We start from the raw sequence: 23,490 nt of genomic DNA on the forward strand, positions 1-23,490 counted from the left end.
TAATGGAGAAACCAGACATGAGTTGTTTTTTATTAGTTTTTGTTATCTCAGCAGTTCTAACTGTCCACTGCCAGCAATGGACTTCACTGGGATAAATCTGATGCTTAGCCTAAAGCTGTTAGGAATATACAATGATATACAAAGCTGAGTAAATAAACTCTTCAGAAGAAAATACATTTATACGTCCCACAGAAGCAATGCCTTATTATTCAATAAGTATGTCTCTGTAAAACTAAAGCACCACATTAGGGGGATACAATTCACACCCTCTGTCAGTAATCTTCTTTCAGTCCTGAAGAAGTGCCTGTGCTGCTCACACCCCGTTCTACCATGGATCAATCTTAAGGCAACATGCAGGGCAAGCACTCTACACAAAGGCTGTAGAAAGCGCTGCGTCCTGCTCAAGAAAGCGTGAAGAGAACTCTCCTTTCAATCAGTCTCATTATGGACCATCTGCTTCAACCCGAGGTCACCTCTGCTACCTGGGAAAGGGCAGGGTGTGCCTGTACCTCATCCCCCAGAGGATCACTGGCAAAACAGAGGTGTAAACCATCCCACCAAGTATAGAATTTGAGGTGACTGTGAATTTTAGGGGTAAGATGTCCCCAATTACTCTTTCAAACAGTGTCATACCTTTGTAAAAGACTCACTCTTAGTTTCTGAATTTTAGCGATGTAAAAAATAAAAGCCAAAAAGGCTTCAAAAATTATCAGTTTCTTCACTCCTTCTGGTTTGAAGACTTCATCTCAGGGTTGTAAAAAATATTTATGCACAAGCTTGCTACTGCAAAAGTATACTACTAGGTCAAGCCAGTAGCCGATTAGGTTTTACACTGCTGATGAGAAATTAAACTGGTTAATTTTATATTATAAATTTATATTATAACTTTATAATATAAATTTATATTACAGTTTGATAATATAAATATTACAAAGCAGATTCTGGAGAAAAGTAATCTGTATAAAATGCTTTAATGCTGCTGCATTTTACTGGGCATGGCATTCAGAAGGCACAGGAATTGATTAGTACATGAGCTCCCTTCTTTCTCAATTTGGATAAGTTAAAATGAGAATTATTCATTGCCCAATAAGGTAAGATTAAAAAAAGTTTTATTTCCAAGGCCATGTCAACCACAGTGTGCTCCTAATGACACCATACAAAGTGAAACAAGGCCGAAGCAATTCTTTCCAGATACCAGCAATCCTCAAAATGTAGTTGTCGGGGCTTCTGCCATTCCTACTAGGAACGGCAGCAGTCCTCATATGAAGAATGATGCAGCAGCAGTTTTCCAAGGTCTAATGGAGGCCCTGACACCAGCTCTACTAATTGTCGCTGTAGCCAGATACTTGGGGCCAATGGGGTCAGTCCATTGTTCACTGGGTATGAACTTCAGAGGGCCCAATTCCAATGGGATTGGGAAAGGGCCAAAGAGAACGTTTTTCTGATTCCCTACACACGTACACCATTGCTATTTATAACTAAGCATCTTCGTTTTAGTGCATCCCATCACAGCAAATAAATACATGGACGTTTAAGAACACAAGTTTATCTTGTTTTGTAAAAAAATACAAGTTCCTTTGCACTCACACTCATTGGAAGTAAAAATTCATTCATACACTGCTTTATAACCAAATCCTATATGTGTGTAATTTTACAGCCATTTGGGCACATCATGAAAACAATGACTTAAGTTCCAGCCTTAACATTTGTTGCTGAACACCGATATTTATTCTTCTGCTCAGTCCTGATTTGCTCTACACTGTGAAGCTTCCCTTCTTGGTTAAGAAGTCACCTATCTGCTTGTCACATACTATGGACATTAGTTGGAAGCTCCTTGCTCAAGCAGATAGTGTGCACGTAAAACGGCAAGTAGATCAAGGGTGCAAATACTATAAAGACTTAATTGAATGTTAGTCCCATTGAACTCTGCAACTTATTTTTGAGTAAACATGCACAGGACTGGGATATACATAAAGTGACCATTTAAAAGAGGGTTGCCATTTTAAGTCTTTTGCAGCAAAATGGCAAAGTCTTGTGACACCTTACAGACTCAAGATATTACTCCAGCATAAGTTTTTGCAGACTACAGTCCACTTCATTAGATGCCTGGAGTTAGCAACACTGTTTTGTATTACTGTAAACATAATAAAGGCCTTAAAAATAAAAGATGCTCAGCAAGCTCCTAAAGGGCAGTATATAAAAAAAGTTTAGGGACAGCGGGGCCAAGGAATGACAGTTCTCTCAGCCTTTAGTACCCAAGTACTCTACTATTGTTTCTGCAGCTGTCCCCTTAAATTTGCATTCAACTTTGTTATGTTCAATAGTGCCACAAAAATTGTAAGCTTTTGAAAACCAACACTGTAGTGATCTTCACTGTTATTTTCCATTCAGTCCGATTTTCAAGTAGGGACCGCCCCTCAACACCTACTTGTATGAACATCAAGAAACACTGTGAACTTTAACCATTAATTTGTATCTGGGGACTGTCCTTAAAAGCATCAGTGTGGGATATCATCACAGCACATCCACTTCAAGACAGCATTTCAAAGCATCCGTTGCATAACATAAATATCGCTCCTGTCAGTACCTTTTTCTGACCACAAGACAGAACATGCCAAGATCTCCAAAGCCTTATCAAATAATATTTACTGAATAAGTTTTTCATTGCACGATCACCATCACACAAAGCCACAAGGTAGCACTGGTCTGTGTGCACTCCTATTTTCATGTTTTTCTTTAAAAGCCAGGAACAGAAGTCTCTGAAGATGCTGTTGAGCTTCAACATTTCAGTTTTCTGTTCCCACACCATCATTCAAGGTCTTGTAGATTAATGGTGCTTCCTGTAAACTGCGAATTATCAGAACTGGCATCCTCCTCAGCAGAATTATGTGGCTCCTGTTCAAAGCAGAAGTAAAACAAAACAAATTTACACAGCAGCTCTTCAGCTACATTGCTTCAATTACACAGACATTGTATTCTCCAAGGCTCACTGAAATGTATGTTTGTTAAATTAAAATTCTCTTATTTCCTCAACTGGCACAAATATTTGCTGCCCAAAACTCTTACTTCCATGCACTATCTTTTTAGCTTACTTTAACTTTTACTGTTAATTCAAACTTAAACCTAGTATCAATTCAGTCAGGACAGCCGAAACTGCTTAGTGTCCAGCTCTGCAACTTGGAGAGATCATACCTGAAGTATATGAACAGGTAAGTCCACAGTCAGCTGGGAATGGGAAGAAGATGACTGGGAACTGAGTTGAAAGGGTAGATCTCCTTCTCCTGGAGAATCATCCTTAAGAAGAAAGGAGACAAGATTATTTATTTATTTATTAGAACATTTCTATGCCGCCCCTTGCCGAAGCCTCGGGGAGGCTTACAACACAATAAAATACAATAAAATACAAAAATAACAATATAAAATAAATAAAAAATATAAAAAATATAAAATATAAAAAATATAAAATTAGTATCTAACCACAGATAATCCCCCAACTTCCCCACATCTCCTACTCTGTTTCAGAGAGGCAACATTTATTTTATTTAAAACATTTCTATGCCGCCCCCATTGCAACAAAGCCTCGGGGCAGCTCACAACATGCCTTATTAACTACATTTTAAAAGACTGCCCATCCTGAGAGGAGGAATCTTTCTCATTTCCATTGAAGAACATAACTAATTATGGCTAATTGAGGTTGTTATTCAGGATCTGGGCTGCTTTGATGGTCAGAACCAGAACCACCAGCACCATATTCACAGGATTCTTCCCAGGCCCTGCCAGGACTCTCAGTCTACTAATAAGCACCAGTTGGGAGTCTGGGGGAAGAGCTATGTAACAGCAAGCTCTTCCCTCCAGAACTGGCCCCAGAGACAAAGGTCCTCTTGTTAGTGGTGGTGCCTGTACCTTGTCTGACCATTCCTGCTCCTGGTTTCTGCTGTAACTCCTGCCTTGCCATGTTGCCTCAGTATTATAGGTCCTCATGTTTGCTGTTTTGCCTGCCTTCTGCCAGCTCTTGTTTCCTGCAACTTGCCATGCATGTACCCAGCCTTGCCATGCTGCTTTGGTGTTGTGCCTGCCCCTTGCCTGACCTATTCCCTGGTTCTCTGTCTCTTGCCCTCCTATATGCCTTGTCCAGCTGTATACCCTGTACAAGGTTCCTGCACCTCTGTTTGTTCTCCTGGTTCCTGACCCCTGACCTGTTCCTGACTATATCTTTGTTCTGTGTGAATATGTGCATCAGGTCCCTGACCCTGGCCTGTTTGGTTACTACAATTTAGACTTTGTTATTAGACTTGCCATTAAACCTTGCTTTTGGACTTGGACTGTCTTACCTCAAAGTTCTGTTGCCCTGGTCCTGGTGCCTCTGTTCTTTCTGGCTGCCCACATCCTGGCACTGGCCCTTAACATTGGCACTTTGAGCACTGACTAGAAATAGCTTGCCATGCCCTGCTTGGGGAAGGATTCATCAGAGGAAAAGGGAAACTGCCAGCACAGTGGGTCCCAAGCAGAATCCAACAAAGAATCTGAGGCTGCAGCCAACAGCCTTCCACTAGGAGAGCAACCTGGGCCTTCCTGGACTGTTCCTGGACTTTCCCAAGGGCAATGGGCAGAACCAAAGTGAATTCATACAATCATAGAATATTAGAGCTGGGAAGGGTCACTGGGTCCATCCCACTGCTCAGTGTGGGACGCCAAAATATACCATCCTTCCCAGATAGCTGTCCAGTTGCATCTGGAATGCCTTCACAGTGGAAGAGCCCACAACCTCCCTAGGTCATTGGTTTCACTGTGATATTGCTCTAATTCACCCTGCAGAAAGGAGACGGATCATGTTCTGCCAACTGTCTCATGCGTGATACTCCTCCAGGTAAGGCATGGCATAGCTAATTAATGGGTGCTGCTCTCATGAACACAATCTACTACATCTGGTAGACAAAACTTCAGGAGGTCTGGAGGCCAATGTCCTCCCCAGAACCCACCTTCCTACCAAAATCCCTGCTGCCATGCTGCGGATTTTGCCATAAAAATTCAACAGCAAAAAGCAGTAATTTCCTTTAAAGCAAGAAATGCAGGGAACACTTGCAAGAAAGTGAAATTGCCCACAGCAGCCTTCCAGGAACTTGATTTTGATTCCCAACAAGCACATTCCCCATATGTCTTGCTTTAAAGGAAAATTGTGGCCCTTTCTATTGCTGCCACAGCAACCAATTCAGTAGCAGCAGACGGTGCAAAACCGCCACAGCAGCTGCATCGCCCCATGGATCATGTGTTGTATGCTCCTGATCCACACACAAGTAACATGCAAAAACACTGTACTGCAATACTGAGGCAGTAATTCCATATACCGATAAATGCCCTGTACTGCCAAGGATTCTAGCACGACTAAAATTGTGCTGCAAGCCTCCCTTCACTCTCTACAGCCGTACAAGTCAAGGACAGGCCTCTTAAATTCTTTTAAGCCTTTTACTTCATTTCCAAACATCTTTCAAAATAAGTTTTGATACGGTTACTTCTCTAGTTTTTATCAATATTCAACTGCAAATCAGTTATGCTTCTGTTTTATAGGCGAGTCCACTTTGACAGAAGTTATTCCACTTTGCTCTGGCACAGCAATCCTACAGGAAGGAATTCATGCTGCTTCTAAAGCTCCACTTGTGTCCTGTGGCCAGGGGGGTGGGTATGTGGGGGGGGGGGTGTTCACCCAGCTCCAAGAGCACCATAGCTCCGGGGTCATTTTTAAGGCATGCTGGAGAACAAGGGCTCTTAAGAACCTGGAGGTCTATGGTGACTCTAAACCCCAGGATTTCTGGTCCCACTATGGTTAAGTGATTTCCATTGCTACAACAGGAAGGTTTTCAATAGTGACACAGGTTCCTAGGCAGAAAGGCAAGTTCACAGAATCCTATGGCCCCTCAACTGCCTTTCTAGGAACCATGTTATTGCTCTGACATTACTTTTTCTTCCCTTCCTAAATTCTGACACCTGTTTGCATTTTATCTTTTCCCACTAACTGAATCCCTTATTCCTAATCCAATCCCTATAAATATTTCAAGTGACGCTGTTTCCAGTAAATACAGGAGTAGGGCAAGAGGCTTTCAGTCATTTGACTGAAAGAAAACAGAAGAGAAAAGAGTTGGAAATCTAGAGTTAATTTTGCAATGGTTTCCAAAACACTTTGCATAAATTGCACTAAATTATGTCATGTACTATGTAGTATATAATGAAAGCCGCTAACCTGTCATACAACAAATTAGATTTGTTTTGTACATTTCTCATCTCTTTTTTTCTTTTTTAAATTGGTAGATTAGCTTCTTTAAGCAGGTAATGTTTTCTTACCTGAAGTAACTGAATTTGAACAAATTGTGTACCAGCTGATGGATCTCTCACAGGCGGGCTTCCATTTGGTAAGACACTATTACATAACCGATTCCCGTGGCTGGAAGAACTAACTTTATCACCTTTGCTCTTTCTTATGCCGGAGTTAGGGATCCCTAAAATAGTTTCCACAGAGGTCACTATGTTAGGCTGTTACAGCAAAAACAGTCCTACAAGAACTTCTGACTTTATTATAGTATAAGCTTTCATGAACACAGTCCATCAGATGCATTAAGTATTTTAAGAGTTTCAGGTTTATACATTTTCTAAATGATAGGAAGGTGGGGGAATGACTAAGAATGAAAGAAATTAAACCCAGGAGGGAAAATGCTGGAAAGTACTGATAGTGACAATTACATAATTAACAGATGCCATTCACAAGACAGTTGTTTGCTGATAACAGAAACTTCATGGCACTCCATAAACCAATTAATGGTATGGTGATTTTAAAACCCTTTATTCCAACAAGTCAAGCCTCTGGCAATAGAATTGAACCTTGAAGACCTGTAACTCAGAAGTATCTCACTACTATCTTCCTCTGAAGTTTCTCTGCTCCACCATGGTCACTTTTAAGGTGTGTCAGTACAGGGGTGGTGAGAGCTAATGAACTTTCACAGCAAGTAAAAGACACTCCATGGCAAATAAACAGCTTAGACCTCTAATGGCAACGCTAGATCCAGGACGACCCTGCAATAGTGAATCAGCTATTTTGAGGAACACGTGATCTTCCTCAGAACAGATTGCATAGTAAGACCCCCAAACAGGAACCATCCATCCAAATCATTTCTGTTTCTCAGAATTTGGGTTCAGGTGACTGGCACCCATCCAGCCCTTTATCAACTCCAGACACTGATTCAACATTTGTATGTTCTCACCCAATTCAGATAAAGTGAAATACAGCTGGGTATGAGAAACATGTTTGTGACATTTAACTCTAAATCAGCAAATAAATTCACCCACCAGCATCCTACCAATATTAAACAGCATGGGGGACAAGATGGAACCTCACAGTAGCCAACTACACCTCTGCCAAGAACCAGTTCAGAAAGATACGACTCATGATACTGTGATTCAGTAAGGAAAGGAAAAAAACAGGTTCACATTCTTCCAATCTTCCCAAGATGACAGACATGAAGATAGCCAACCCTGTTTCCATGTAAAATTATGCCTAAAGTTAGAAGTGGGCCTCTAGATCAGGAGGAGAGATTCTCTGGCCCTCCATATTATTAAAGTATAACTCCCATCTTCACTGATCTATGGACATGCTAAGGCTGATGGGAACTGCAAATCCATCACCATCTGGTGTGCCTTTGGATCCCTATCTAAATCCCAGCTTTAAAGCATGTTTCATTCACAAGACCTTGAAGTTCAAGAGCAACCATCTATTCAAGGACCTTTCTCAAGAAAGGGATTTCCATAATTGGGGAATAATTTGTATAATGGTTCAGGTTCAAGCAGCTGAAGCAGCTGTACCACCACTTTCTTCTCAAAAGAATTCCTCTTTCAACAAAGCATTAACTAACTCCTACATCAATCTACCCTATCCCTTTCTGCTAGAAGGTAGAAAGGGATGCATAATGGACAGGGGGCAAATATGCAGGTGTCTAGCTGAACCCTTCCAAGCATCTAGAACAGGGGTCCTCAAACGTTTTGACCAGGGGACCAGTTGGAAGGTGCCGGGCACAGGCTGGAAAGGTGGTGCCTGGTCGTGTGCGTGGGCTGGCGAGGGGGCGGGGGCAGCGCGTGCGGGCGCGCTGAGGTGGGAGTGGGGCACACGGTAAGGTACGGGCAGGCGTGCATGGCGAGGGAAGGCGAGGCGGGGCGGGGCAGGCACGCTCCGCAAGGCAGCGGCTTGCTCGCTTGGAGATTGTTTTCTCCAAGCGAGCAAACCGCTGCCTCCCTGTGCACAGGGCAAGGTAGGCAGTGGCCGGCGGGCACATGGTGGGTCCAAATGGACATGGTGGGCCGGATAAATGGGCATGGCGGGCTGGATCCAGCCCCCGGGCCATAGTTTGAGGACCCATGATCTAGAATATATCTCTAGGTCACAACAAATGAAACTGATACTGTAACAATAGACCACACCACAGATACTGCTCCAACTGGTTGCACCAAGGAGGTTGCACCAAGGTTGAAGAGGATGGAAGTAATTGTAATCAATGGAAATCATTCAGTAAAACTGAACCTGAAAGCTAGGATCATGTTATAAAGGTAATTTACAAAAATATTAAAAGAGACAAGACAACACATGTTAAATGACCTTGGAACCCACTTCCTTAATGTTCACTCATCCATTTCTATTGCAAACATACTCACTACTACAACATAAGACTTCCTCACCTTGTAATTACCTTTCTAGGAGGTGCCATTTATTCATCAGACATGTCCAGAACCCACTATGGCACCACTTCACCAATCTTGTATCTGGCAGCTGGTTTCTAAATATTTAGACTACCTCAGTGTAGAAATGACATCCTCTACTATAACACTTAATACTCACCTATGTCATTACCATTTCCTTTCTGTTTTCTTTTCTTGGCAAGCTGAATTGCTCGATAATCTGTTCTTGCAGAGCCACCGCTCTCCTGATAAGAGAAGGAGGTTTGTTCATGTCACCAACACAAGGAAAACTCTTGGGATCAATTAAGTTTCAGACGATTTGTTTCTCATTTTGACATTGGAATTTTGGTTGTACCCAACTGTGTCCATCCACTAAAGACACATTTCCTCTTTCCTTTAGCTCCCTGTGCTACCGCACAATCTGTTCTGGAAGATTGTGGGACACACTGAACATTTTCATGGGCTGAGGGGATAAAAAAAAGAGGGGAAAGGAAGGTCTGACTGTGCAAGGTGAACTTGGTTTGCTCAGCACTGGATGTAACCCCTTTTCTATGCTAATGAACATAACATCATGGTGGGGTAACAATGCAAGCGCAGGAACAGTGACACTTAGAATCAACCATTTACCTCAACTGACAGGACACTGGAACAAGACATCTTCCATAAAAATATAATATACAGTTGTAGCTCATGAGTATGTTTCTGGTCCTCTTCTGTCTTCCTCAAACTAACACAAAATTTTTGAATGCAACTCCTCATATAAAACCTGCCTTCAGTTTAGATGGTCTAATATTTCAGTATAATCTAGTTCTTACCCTGAACACAATCAAAAGCAAGTAGGAGAGGCAACTTTTTTTTTTTAAACCTTCCTGTTCATTCTCCTAAAGGTAGTTAACAGGGTAACACATCTTCCTCAGCCAATCCCAAAGCCACTTATTACTGTTTTTAGTACTTACAACTAGGGAAAGGAAGTAATTACACTAATCTCCAGTTGGGAATACAAGTATCTTCTTTCATCCAAGTGTGATGCAAAATGGGTAACTGGACTTAATACTTTCACAGGCAACCACAATTTATACCACTTACATTGCACAAAATATACGGCGACTTCGTTCATGGCAGACATTCCACAAACCCATTTGATGTGGTAGAAAGGACGGTTCATACACGGCAATATAATATCCTCAAAGCTAAGATACTAATGAAAACTACAGTTATTGAGAGTTACTGCATACCAGAAAGGAGCTGCCAGTCACCGTGCTCAAATCAGTTTCTTTCTGTGCACTGTAACTTCCTGATGGATTGGAGAACACAAACTGAGTCACCACTTTACTGCCTTCTTGCTGTCCCACAACATCCAGGCTAGGAAGCAAAGATGGCTCTGCTTTGCTTGGAGTGAGTAGTTCAGATGCATTGTTTCCTCCAAGGCTGCTGGAAGGGGTTAAAGTGGCTGTGTCTACTGACAAATTATTGCTGGAGGTCAAATCATGCAGGTCCTGACCAGAATTCCTTGTGGACAAAGATGCTAAAGAACCTAAAGCTTCTGCATTTACAGTCTGTACATCATCCAAATTTAAAGTGCTTTGCTGTAAAACTGTGGCAGTGGTTCCCAAGAGAAGAGAGCTATCCAGGCTGTGTGGAATGTCACTACTAGCCACTAAAATCAATGGGTCAACCGTCTGACCAAGAGAATTGCTACCAACGGAAAGATTGCCGCCAAGTGTGGAACCCACAGAAGCAACATCTATAGTGAGAATTCCAGAGTTTATCAGTGCCATCTCAGTCGAAATTCCAGAAGTGTGTCCAGACACACTGGAAAAAAGGGACACAAGATCTACATTGTTCAGGTCACTTTGTGCTGGACTGGAGAGTTCACTGCTAGGCGTAAGGGAACTGATAGTTTCCATCTGATTTAGGAGATCTGAAACAAAGATTTATTATGTTTACTTTATAAAATCCACACATTTTATACCCATGGAATATGGGGATCAAATGCCCGCAATTCACACCACCTGCTGCTTCTACCTCCAACTGGGCTATACACCTGCTACAACCCGCTATACTAATCAATCCAGCCACCATGCCACTCACCCGTCAGCAACCAGTGTCACCAAAGTTTGCTATGACTCAACTGCTGTGTCACTAGATACCTCCAGTATATGGCTCTTTCATACCATTTTTATTTACTCTCAGCATCTATCCTCTCCCCTGTAAAACAGGGAACCAATTTATTTGTATCCATAGCAGCATGGCTGTTGCAATGTTTCCATGTAACTCAGTTTTAAGCTGGCTTAAATCAGCTACCTGAATGTGCCATCCAGCCTATATAGCAGGTGCTGCATCTCTGCAGAAGCTGGCATGAGTACCTGCTACTCCATTTGGCTAAACCACATGGGGAACTACTTTGAATGCTCTCACAAGCGTGCCAAGCTCCTACCATACAGGAACAATTTTCAGTGGTGAATAAGACATTACAGAAATATGGCTGATTCTCAACCACGTTTTTAATACCATAAATAAAACCAAGTAATATATCTAAAATATATTAGATTATATTAATATATAATATTAATATATGTGCAGTAAGGAGATCATACCTGCACTTAAGTTGTGTTGCTTCACCATGTGCGTTTTCATACTATGCTTTGAAGTGAACAGTTTGTTACAGCTGGATACAGGGCAACGGGTCTTCAATGAGTCCACATCCTGAAGGTGTTTCTTGGAGTGAATGTACAGGCTGCTGCGTGCTGAGAACTTTGCACAACAACCTGAAATAAGTTATCCAGGTTTAGATGCTGTCCCTCTTTCATTCAGGAATGAACAACAACAATGCATAATTGTTGCAAATAAGACTGCCTTTGAGCATACCTTTCATATTTAGGTTTATATCCTCCTTTTCCATTTGTATGATGAAAGTGACTATCACCACAGGTTTGCACTGAAACATGCAGTGGGGCTTAAAGCACAACACTGGTGTGAAGGGAAACTAAATCCTTCACCTCAGCAATGCTTTAAAATGCATCTTTCTTGCTAGGGGTTCTTGCTTTACAAGGGTGTTGTTGGGAGGATAAAATGAAAAGGAAGAGAACCTTATAGGCTGCCTTGGGTCCCTTGCAAGTGGAAGAAAGGCAGATATAACTGCAATGTAGTACCAGTAATACAACAACAACATGACAGGAAACAAAGCGGGAAAGAAAAGAACATGCGACCACAAGCACAAATAATACCTTCTACTGGGCATTCAAATGGTTTTGTGCCAAGGTGAGTTATACTATGGCCTTTCAAGTGTTCTGCTCTTGTGAATGATTTTCCACAGCCTTCTACAGAGCATGTAAATCTTCTGTCATCTTCATGTTTCCTACAAGGATTAAATCAATTTTATATTAGAATAAAGCACCAAGGGCACAGTCTAGAGAAGTCAGATATCAATGTGAAGACTGATTGTAGTATAGCACATCCAATCCAGATGTCTGTAGCCCTCTGAATCAAGAGGATTACAGGCATCCTATGCAGGATAGGAGAAGAGTGGTGGCAAAGGCTGTCTCCCATGCTCCTCCTGCCCTGCAAAACATTTAGCTAATCTTGACTAACAGATGTTCTGTAGGGGATGGCATAGAAAAGCTTTTAATTCAGTAAATAACAGCTGTGCGCAGAGTATGAGGGGAAAGTGGTTGAGTCACTGACAAGATACTTTATACTGAGGCAGAGCCAGTGTCTTCTCCAGACCATCCGCCACAAACTCCCACAAAACGTATCTTCTGAGGTTGCTACTGCAACCTTAGAGAAGCAGCCAGAGCAATTCTTTCTATGCCGGCTGCAGCGGGACAGGGAAGGCACTCTGGGCTTGATGATCCAGCTACAAGGTTGAAGTAATTTTGTAGCTTGGTCTCTGAAAAATCCTAGATGCTACCTACAGCCAAAGGTGTTGCCCATTCAATACCAATATTACTAGCCCGTCAACAGGCAGCAACATGGAGTGAAAATTTTTCCAAAGCAAGATATTTTCCAGTGCTTAATTTTTCTATTTCATACATTCATCAGTAAAAACAAACAGGTTTCAAATGCAAATACAAAGTTAGCCAACCATGGCAGCTTCAAAGTTGTATTGAATGCTTTTCAAGTGATATCCCTAGAAAGCATGTCAGAGAATACAAAGTGTGAAGGTTTAGAGAATAAAATTGAAGCTTTAGAGAAAGAAAGCAGATCTGTGTTGAAACAGACAGCTGGATGCCAGCATATTGTGCACAGTTCTTAGGGCTACTAAGATGCATTAGTAGCCCAAAGTTCCTTTGCAGCACCCTTGGGGGTTTTCTCCTTAAAATTTTAACAATTTAAAGGAAGTAAATACTGTGTTATTTACTTTTATCTTTAATTTGTGTTTAAATTATTCCAGCAATTTTTACATAACATATAAATCCCAGTAAGTGCATTTTTTTCCTTCATGAATTTCAGGTCAAATTTTTGTGGTGTATTGGGGCAAAACATAAACATGAAGTACTTTTAACTTTGTTGTTTACTAAGTACAAATATAATAAATATAACTAATTACATCTCTGTAGACCAAGAGAGAACAATTTCTGGCCCTCCAGGTGTTTTGGGCTACTATTCCTATCAGCTAGTCAACAGGACACTGCCAAAGGATGATAGCAGTTGTAAGCCAAAACTTCTAGAGGACTACAAGTTACCCACCACCACCTTAAGGCATCAATACATTTTCCAATGTCAAATGAAAATGTTCGTGTGCAAACGGCCCTATGCAAGCCTAGTTTACACTGGAAATTTTTCTGGATTTTTTTTCCACATCATTTTTAACAAAACCTTTAGAATTCTAAAAATAATTGTTTAGATACAAAGCATGTCTCATTTTAACTGGAAGTCTGTTCATATGTAAACTGTATTTGCTCACGTTCTTCCCTCTTCCTGTCCTACTCCTGCACTGTCAAGAGGGACCTTATACAACACTAATAATTCTACATCAAAATTTCTGCATCAAAACTTTTACCTTTTGTGTCGTAACAACTTGGACATGCTGGTGAAGGACCAGCCACAGCCTTCAAAGTCACAGATGAAAGGTCTTTCACCTGCAAGGAAAAAATGAAAACAAAGACTGTGACTACCTTACACTGCCACCAAGAAAACAAAGAAATGTATTCACTATAGTAAATTCCCCATAATTTAAGGGTTCACAGTCAATATCTGCTTTGTCTTATATTTACTGCTTGTTTTATTGTTTTGTTTTGTTATTTGCAAGCTGCTTTGAGAACCTTATTCCTGACTGACTCAAAATTTTAAACTAAATAAAACATGCTCACCTACCTACTGAATCTCCTACCATAGTTCTCTCTCATGGGTCATGTTCACACACAGGTGGTTCTCAGGTTATAAATGTCCAGGTTAAGAACAACCTTTGTTTAAGAATGCATGGACTGCATAAACCCTATATGAATATAACTAGCGAAAAGCCATGAATATCTCTAGGGAACTACACAATGCATTTGGCAATGCATCATCAATGGCCTGTTGTTCCCTAGATATTCACTGCTTTTTCTAGAGATAAAGATTTGCTAGAGATAGTAATGGTTATCTCTAAGGAACTATGTGATGCATCTATCAGTTGCCCATGGTTCCCTAAAGATAGTCACAGAACCCCATTTCCTTAGACCACATGTTTTCACCTTCTCCAATAAGCTTTTCAGAACCTCAGAAAACATATCTGGCTCCTCTTCCACGTAAGTCTTGTGCTCCATCAGGAACAGGAAGCTCAACAAATGATCAGCCATCTCTGGCCCTGTACATGGACCCACTGAGACTAATTTGCCATGGATTTAAGTGTTTTGAATGTAATAAGCAGGCACTGGACTATACTGCCTTAGCAGTACTTTATCAGAGAACTTAGGAAGATAATGAGGGACTGATAAGTTACTTTTCAAGATCCAAGTCTTTTTTAATTGGACTTCCATTAAAATTAAAGATGGACAGACAATGAAGCTCAAACATTTATTAAGCCAGGCATAAGAGGTAAGTTTTGACAATTTTTTCAATACTGTATACCTACACACATACAGATTCTCTCTCTCTTCAGTACCTGTTGCTACTTTATTACTACTGTATTATCATCATTATTACAATGCTGTTCTGTGTTTAAGATGTTTTAGTGAATATGGAACTGTTTCTTAAGTGTTTATATGCATAGAAAAGTAAAATATACACATAAACTAAGACAAACATTTGGCTTACTCATGTGATCTGACTTACACATTCGACTTAAGGACATTCTCAGGAAAGAAACACATTGGACATTCTCAGGAAAGGAACACGTTGCAACCCGAGGTCTACATGTGATACCCTTGTAACAATTATGTTGGCATGTGCTGTTAAGTCTCACATGCCAACACTTGGCTCCTCCTGCAAGCAAGACAACTTTCCCGAAGCCAGTTCTCTCTGGATGTATTCGACAATACTTCCCATCAACCCCAGACAACATGGCCAATCCTTTGTGTGAATTCAAAACCTGAATTAAAGGACCACTGATTTTTCTTTTCTAATTTATTTAAAACTTTTCTATCCCATCCACCACTGACATCTCAGGACAGCTTACAATAAAAGAACAAATAAAATAAAGCAAAACAAGCATAGCATCTGGCAATTCAAAATAATAAAACCCCAGTTAAAACCAACTAGACATTAAAATAATGGGAAAATAAAAAGGTTTTCACTTGACACCCAAAAGAATAAAGCGTTGGCGCCAGGCAAACCTCTCTGGGAAGCATATTCCATAGTTGGGGTGCTATCATAGAGAAGGCCCTCCTTTTATGCCAGAGGACTCAGGGCTAACCATCAGGGATTCCATCATTCAGCTCTGAAAGGACTGGATGTTACTCATCTAAGCAAGTGGCAAAAGGTAAGACTGTTTTAAGATACTTGCCATATAAAGCTACAAATGCTATCAAGTTTCCCAAATCCAAGGGCATCATGCCAGGAACCACAGGATGGTTTGCACCACTTCTCCATGGTCAGAAACAGCACTCTAAACTCAGAATGGTGAATCAGAGATTCCACCTCAGACCCTCTCTCCCCGCTGCAACTGGTGTGGAGAGAACCGTGCTAGCTGCCCCTCTGACATTGGAAAAGCAACTCTGGCACATCAAGAAGGCAGTCTTTAAGAGGCCCAGATTTAAGTTAACCTGAGCCTCTTTTCCACCCCTTCTAAAAAGCCCTCACTAGTCAGGTTGAAAAGCCCATCTGGTGAACATACAGGAAACTGCAAGATGGGGAAGTGAAGATTTCCCTGCAGCCTGACAATACACAGGAAACTCAGAGTTCTTCAAGTTCAGAGGATTGCAAGTGGCTAGGGCTAAACTGGAAGGAGAGTTTAGGTTTTTGGTTAATAAGTAATAGTCTACTAAGACAACATTCTAAGGATGTACCCAAAGGCATCAAGGTAATACCAAGATTCAAATATATCAAACACAGTTGAATGAAAAATCATAAAATCACCGTGTTTAGTCCTTAATACTGCAATTTCTATAAGGAAGTATTTCATGTCATATTTTTTAAAGAAAAAATAGGCATGTAGAGATCAGGAATACATTTAAACTAATTCAGTTGTTTTATGTCAACTACACAGCAACATTAACCAACATTGTAGTTCCCACCTGTGTGACTTCGCATGTGGATTTTTAGTCGACAGGCTTTGTCATACTGCTTGCTACAGCCTGGGAAGGAGCAGGAGAACAATTCTTGTTCCCTGAAGTGAACTCGATTATGAGAAAACAATGCACTCACTGTTATGAAGGTCCTCTCACAACCTGAAAGGGAGAAAAACAAATTATATTTTAAGGTGAAAGTGGAACCAAACAATGCTACTTATTATGTAGTTCATTACAATTGTTAATAGTGCAACAGCAATACAACAGTTTATTCTGGACCAAGTGTATGCCCAATAATTATCTTTAATTTACATAAAAAAATTGTCAGATCTATAGTTAAATTATTATTTTTCTTCTAAGGTATCTTACAAATGAATATCCTGGCATAAGCCATAATTATATTACATATCATTTTAGCTATGCAAGTTAAATAGAACTTCCATTTTCATAGATTACCTCTGAGTACCAGGTGCTAGGGATACACGACAGCAGAATTTTTCCATGTTTAGCTTCTTTGCTTCTGGCTGTTCACTTTTACAAAAAGAATGCCAGACTAGATGTGTCTGCTGTTGGTCTATTACAAAGCATGGCTCAGATCTGTACCAGCATTCACAAAATCTTTCCTCCCATCCCATCCCAATTAATAAATATAAATAAAATTTATTCTATTTGTTTGTAGTGTATTTAAGTGTAACTTTTTGGAAATTACACTTGTACCTAAGAATATGACTGCATTACACAACACAATATAATGGACAGGAACACAGGAAGAACTCTTTGATCTAGTCCAGGATTGCTGACATTGACTGGCAGCTGCTCTCCAGGATTTCAAACAGGAATCTTTCCAGCCCTGCCTGTACATGCTAGAGCTTCAAGTTGGAACCTTCTGCATACAGAAGCTTATGGGAATGGGGCAGTATAGAAATATTTAGATAGATAGCATGAGCTCTGCCCCTGTTTCACAGTCCCTTTCCTAAATAATGCTGGGCTTGGTTCAGGAAAGTTTGGATTTAAATCTCCACTTAGTTACACACTTTCATCTGGCAACTCACAGTCCATCATATAGTCTCACAAGGTTTACCAAGTCCTTAGAAAAGAAAGCAAGATTAAAAAAAAAACTTTAAAAAGCTTTTCTATAGTGAAAAAGACAACATTAGCATAAAGGACTAAGACAATCAAGACAGTATTTTATCTATGGTAAACTCCCAGAAGCAGCTCCAAACTTTCAAATGGAATGATGAGTGAAATCTTCATAAATCTTCAGAAAAAAATGTACACTTTTCAGCACATGATCAACTACAGAACATTTACAACTCATCCTCATGAAGTGAACATGAAAACAATTGTCATGTCTGCCGACCCATATATGGCTTTTCACATTTCTACCTTAAGGAATTTTTTAAAGATATACTATAAAGTTCCTGACACCACAAAACAGAAGAAGAAAAATATTTTGTTTCTATGATGAAAAATTCTGACCAAAGGAACTTTTCTGGGTAGTTTAAAATCTGTTACACACTGATCCAAGGTTTGCATCCACTGCTACCATGACTTCACAGTTTAAGCAGATCAATTTCTGGGGGTGTCCACAGCACTATTCAGTATCACTGGTTTAGGTTCAGTATAGTTACCAATACAGCTTAAGGATGTGGGCAGATGTTTGAAAGGCTACATGTGAGCCCTTGCATGTTGGATTCTTTCCCTCCTTGCATGCTGGGTGGTGGAATCTAACAAGTTAATGATAGCTATTTGGGTCAAGGAGGTGATAAATACCTACTTATAAGGGAGTGGTCCCTGCCACTAAGACCCTCCTTAAGAAGCACACCTTTGTTCTGGAAGATCTGAACAATTTTAGACCAGTTCCTTTCCTGGGAAAGGTCTTTCCATATGTGGTCACTGACCACAAGCAGACACTCTTGGATGAGACCAATTTTCTGGAGCCACTTCAGGTTGCATTCAGGTCTGGTTTTGGCATTAAGACCACCTTGGTTTCCCTTCAGACCTGTGCCAGGAAAGAGATAGCTTGAATGTGCCCCAGCTGATACTCCTTTATGTCTTTGTAGTGTTTGATACCAAGAATAGAGATATCCTTCTGGAGAGGCTGGCTTGAGCTGGAAGCACTGCTTTGCAGTAGTGAATTCCTATCTGGTTGTTTCCAAAGGATGGTGCTTAGAAGCTATTGATGAGTTTAATGAAGTGGAGTTCTTCATTAAGGGGAGTTCCACAAAAATTGCTTTAAAACCCTCATACTGTTTTACATCTAAATGAAACCACTGTGTGGAGTCACCTGGAATTTCAGGGTGTGTTATCAATTGCTGATAAAATGCAACTTTATTTCTCCTTTTCATCTCAGGCAGATGTGGCAGTGGATGTGCTAAGTTAGTACCTGGCTTCAGTAACCAACTCAATGGCAGTCAATAAAGTAAGGACCACTGAACATTATCAGCTTTTATGAGTAAACATACATTCGAGTGTAGTAACTCTAGCAGTAGTAATGTCTGCTCTCAACTTGGGGGAAAAAACCCATCAGGTGTCAAGTCTGCTTGTAGTACTACTAATTAGAACACACAGATTCTTGTAGAGAACATAAGTTTAAAAAAAAAAGACACAGGTAGCCTTTACATCAGCATAATGTTTGGAAATGCACCTTAACTGGCACTTCTGAATTCTCTATCTCAAAATAAGCTAAAACAGTTCTCTGACATTTCTGTATTCTCTAAGGCAGCTGTAAAACCTGTATAAGCTAGACTGTACGCAATTGAAAATTGCTTCTCTTCCGGTATAAACACCATGCACATAAAGACTGGAAAACAAGCTATCCCAGCATGCCTATCCCTGCAACTACTAGGAATAAATCCAGAGGTTCTGATATCTGCAATTTCAAAGGACTTGTCTGAGAGCGTCTAACGTACTAACAACATTAGATTACAAACTTGATAACGATGGTAATAGTGTGTGAAAACTTTTAGTGGTTAATACACACTGTTAATAATAGTAAACATAACATATTATAGCTGATAATTAACAACAGTATTAAACATAATATTAATAACAGACGTGTCTCAGTAACGGGACGGTGGGGCAATCTAGTTACCTGGATACTCGCAGCGGTAAGGGCGATCTGGTTCCAGATGGCTCCGCCGCTGATGCGCCCCAAGTCGGGCTGCGCTGGGGAAACGCTGCCCGCAAGCCTCGCACTTGTGCGTCGCCTCTTGCTCGTGGGCCCGGCCGTGCGCCCGCAGATTGTAGATGGTGGTGAAGCGCTTCGTGCAACCGGGCGCGGAGCAGGCGAAAGGCCGCAGCTTGTCGTGAGAGTGCAGGTGGCGCCGCAACTTGTAGGCGGTGGCGAAGGCCCAAGCGCAGCCGGGGACGGGGCAGGAGAACGGACGCGCCGCTCGGCCTGCGCCCGCCGCCACCTCGCCGCCGCCATCCTGCGCCGCACCCGGCGGGCTCCCGCCGTGGGCGGACAACCGGTGCAACCGCAGCAGCTGCTTGCGGGAAAAGGCCTCTGAGCAGCGAGGTTCGGGGCAGGGGTAAGACGCTGGAGTCCGCGAGGGGCCGCTGGTGGCCGGAGTCGGAGGCTCGACGCAAGGGCTGGGGGGCAGCACCTGAGGCGAAAGAAGCGGAGGCGGCGGCTGGGCTGGAAGCGAGGCTGGCGCTTGCGGCGCGGGCCCGCCGAGGCTGAGAAGGCCGTTTTCGAAGCGCACCAGCAGGCTCTGATTGTTGATGGTGAGCGTGCCCGAGAAGGAAGAGCCGCCCGAGCTGCTGCCGGGCTCCTCCTGCTGTCCGCTGGCCTCGGACGGAGCCCCTGAAGCCGGTCCTTCCCCTCCTCCTCCGTCACCGGCTTTCTCCTCCTGCTCCCGCGGCGGCGGCGGCGGCAGCGGCGGCGGCAGCTCCTGCGAGGGCCCGCGCGAGGGGCTTCCGGAGGCTCCGCCCTGCCGCACCAAGTTGAGCACGAGCAGCAGAGCGTCGCTGTCCGCCGCCGGCTGCGGCTGTTGCGGCCCTGGGCCTGCGGCTCCCGGCGGCAGCGTGACGGCGGTGGAGGCAGGAGCGGCACTGGTGGCGGGTGCTGGCGGTGGCACTACGGGCTGAGGGGGCGGAGGAGGCGGCGGCGGCGGCGGAGGCGGCGGCGGCGGCTCCGGTAGTTTCTTCCCCTCCAGCAGCAGCAACACCGGGAATGTCACGTCCAGGCCCCAGGCTCCTGCCGCCGCCGCCGCGTCTCGCGGCTGAGGAGGGTGCGCTCGGCGAGCAGGCCCTGCGGAGGAAGCCCCGTCGTCCACGACGGCGCCGCCGCCATGTTGTTGGGTGCCGGGCTCGGGCTGGGCCGCCTCCACAGCGGCAGGCAGCCCCTGCGTTTCCATCTTGGGGGTCCCTGTAGCAGCGGCTGAAACCGGAGCCACGGGGCGGAGCCGACCGTGCGATTGGAAAAACCCGGAGTGTGGATCGTTGCTAGACGGAGAGGAGCTGGGATTGCGCAACAGCATAGAAAACCCGGAGGCCGGCGTTCTCGGTGGAGTCACGTAGATAGCGGAGAGGTGACTCTGGTGGAATGGAGTCGGGGAAAGGGCAGGCGGTGGGGAATCGAGGAGAGAGGGCTGGGGTGGCACGAAACGTGGGAGTCGCGTGTAGAAGGGGAAACCTGGAACAGGTCGAGTACGCAAACGAAACCTGTAATGCTTTATTTGTAACGTGTAGCACGAGCTGAAGCATGCTTGCTCAGAGGAAAATCTTACTGTGATGATTGGGATAAGTGAGAACCGGACACTAGAAAGTGTGCTTATTAGAGCAGTCACCCGCTGCTCACGTCCAAAAGGCTTTTGACAGAGTCGTTCGCCAAAGACTCCTGAACAAACTTTGTGGTCATGAAATAAAAGGAGAGGCCCTAGGGATCAGTAACTGGTTAAAGCACAGAAAGAAGAAAGCACTAAGAAATGCTAAATCCTCCCAGTTAAGTGAGGTATACAGTGGTATCTGTACAATGGAAGCACAGATTTCATACAAACGTGCTGTTACTTGTGAGTTAGTGGAGAATTTTGAAATTGCAACATTTCAGTTTTAGGAGCTGCATTTTTAAAAGTTCTAAGGGAGGACCACAGACTTTTATTTCAAGTGTAGTTCAGCATTAACTTTGTCTATATAAAAAGCAAGATTTTTTTTCCTAATAAGAAACTCAGGTGGTGTGTGGTGACACGATGGGCAAAAGAGTGGGGCAGTTGAGAAGTGGAGGAATCGGCATGCATAGTTGCTGCCAACATTTCCATACATACATGATACCTTTTAAAAAAACACTCTTAAGGATGTAAATTGCTATTCCGCCACACACACACACACACCCCAAAGAGTACAGTCTGCTCAGAAGCCACAGAATACAGCGTGGGGGTGGGAAAAGAAAAATGGAGAGGCGAGGAAGTGAAATGCCCTGCTTGGAGAGAATGGCTCAGTAGACTCCGAAGAGGAGCACACATTTTGGGAGAGAGGATACACTGCAGCATTTTGTTCCCGGTGACAAACTAGGAAGAGTAGCTAGTTTAATAATGCTCAACAGGAAAAGATGTAAATCTTGACCGAAAAATAATCTTGAAGGGAGGAGTCAGGGAACTTGCACTGTTTAACTCTCTAAAATAAGTAGGCAGGTCCATGAGTACTGATGGTCCTTGCTTGACAGGATTAGGAAAAGAAGGCAAAGATCATTTCAGCTATTTTGCATGCACAGAACGTGGTGGAGCGGGCCAGACTAACAGGTGCCTACTGGATTGATAGTTGCAGATCATGCTTCCCCCCCCGCCCCCCCCCATGCTATATGCACAGCTAATTGTTGAAATTATGAAGTCCCACTAGTTCATTAAACCCCTGAAATCACCCAGTAGTACTTTAATGCTTGATTGTGGGGCTTAAGGTGAAGCCGAACATTCTAACACACACAGGTGGGATCTGATACAGGGTGAAATGCTTCTGTTTCAGTGTTTTGGTCATATAGCCATGCTTCTTCCCGGGATAGTTCACTCTATTTCCCCTCGTGTTGTAGATATTTATACTTCTTGTTCAATAGCCAGCATTTTGTTTCTACATGAGCATCTCAAATGTTCACTGTGCTCTTTTGGGCTTAACCCTCACACACGTGCACACACACACACAGGCAAAGGGAATTTTTTGATAAAAGTATTTTTTGGGGGGGCGGTACTTCCAGTGTTAATATTTCTCTAAACTTTCTCTGTGGGTAGTGCCATTTTTGCTACATAAGCATCAATATGGCCCTGTGAAATCAGAAATTGAGAGCATAATTATATGCTTTGAAAGCAAATACAGTAGGTGTTCCGCATCTGTGGGGGACATGTTCCAACCCCCCTATGGATGCTTGAAACTGCAGATAGTAGCAAATGCTATATACAGTTGAACTCCAACTTTTGCAGGGTTAACTTCTGTGGAGTTTATTATTTGCAAGTTTGCTGGTAATATTTAAATGGGAAGTTTTTTGGAGTTTTGCAGCCTGCTGCACTGTGGACAGGTGCTGGGGGGGCACACAAAAGGGAGGAGACCCACGCAAGCAGTGCTGTGTCTCCACCAACAATGGTGTGGGCAACGCTCCCCTCCCCGGCTGCGGCTATGGCTGGCCTGGAACAGTGCTGACCCCCAGCAAGGGCAGGGTGGGCACTGAACTCGGAGCCAAGTATGCGGCTGCATGGGAGGCTTGCAATGCAGGACAAGCTTCCCTGGAGCAGGCCATGTTCTGGCATGTCGAGTCTTGTTTTCAGACCGTGGTCAACCACAGTTAAGTGAAACCAGGGTACCTGACTGTCATGCGTGATACTTCTCCCTCCCTGCAGTAATAGTCTCACCAGCAGTGCTCTGCCAGACATCTTTATTTTACATGCAAGTCTCTTCTCTGAGCATACAGAAAGCAAAATGTTGAACCCTCTCTGACATCCTTCACCCAAAGCTTTCCTTATGAACCCTTCTGCATCTGCCCCTGGGAAGGAGCGCTGTGGAACTGGACATGCCTGTGCTCCTCCTCCCTCAGAGATCCCAGTTGGGTACCCTACAACTGTGATGATGAACTATCAGGTCTACCTCCTCAGGATGCTGGAGTTCCCCACCCAATAGACACCCCATCTCTAAATCTCCCTCA

General features: G+C 43.0%; 1 protein-coding gene and 1 long non-coding RNA gene across 3 annotated transcripts in view; one reads left to right on the forward strand and one right to left on the reverse strand.

The window, feature by feature from the left end:
- ZXDC (ZXD family zinc finger C) lies at positions 1-20,753 on the reverse strand. Of its 2 annotated transcripts, XM_044451132.1 has the most exons (10): positions 19,459-20,753; positions 16,371-16,523; positions 13,718-13,796; positions 11,943-12,073; positions 11,313-11,483; positions 9,951-10,636; positions 8,876-8,960; positions 6,337-6,491; positions 3,193-3,294; positions 1-2,895 (listed from the first exon to the last, which is right to left on the reverse strand). In XM_044451132.1, the coding sequence occupies exons 1-10, from the start codon at positions 20,723-20,725 to the stop codon at positions 2,809-2,811; spliced, it is 2,916 nt and encodes a 971-aa protein (XP_044307067.1). In that variant the 5' UTR covers positions 20,726-20,753; the 3' UTR covers positions 1-2,808. The 2 variants fall into 2 exon arrangements, with proteins under 2 accessions (XP_044307067.1, XP_044307068.1); XM_044451133.1 differs by lacking the exons at positions 1-2,895; positions 6,337-6,491 and having other exon boundaries at positions 3,225-3,294.
- The window catches only part of LOC123034065, a 19,567-nt gene continuing 16,703 nt past the window's right edge, over positions 20,627-23,490 (forward strand). Inside the window, exon 1 of the long non-coding RNA XR_006416685.1 lies at positions 20,627-20,899. This is a non-coding gene — a long non-coding RNA (uncharacterized LOC123034065). The remainder of the gene's footprint in view (positions 20,900-23,490) is intronic.

The sequence above is a fragment of the Varanus komodoensis genome, unplaced genomic scaffold (assembly GCF_004798865.1).
Source record: "Varanus komodoensis strain SLA01 unplaced genomic scaffold, ASM479886v1 scaffold6_2, whole genome shotgun sequence".
Classification (NCBI taxonomy): Eukaryota; Metazoa; Chordata; class Lepidosauria; order Squamata; family Varanidae; genus Varanus; species Varanus komodoensis.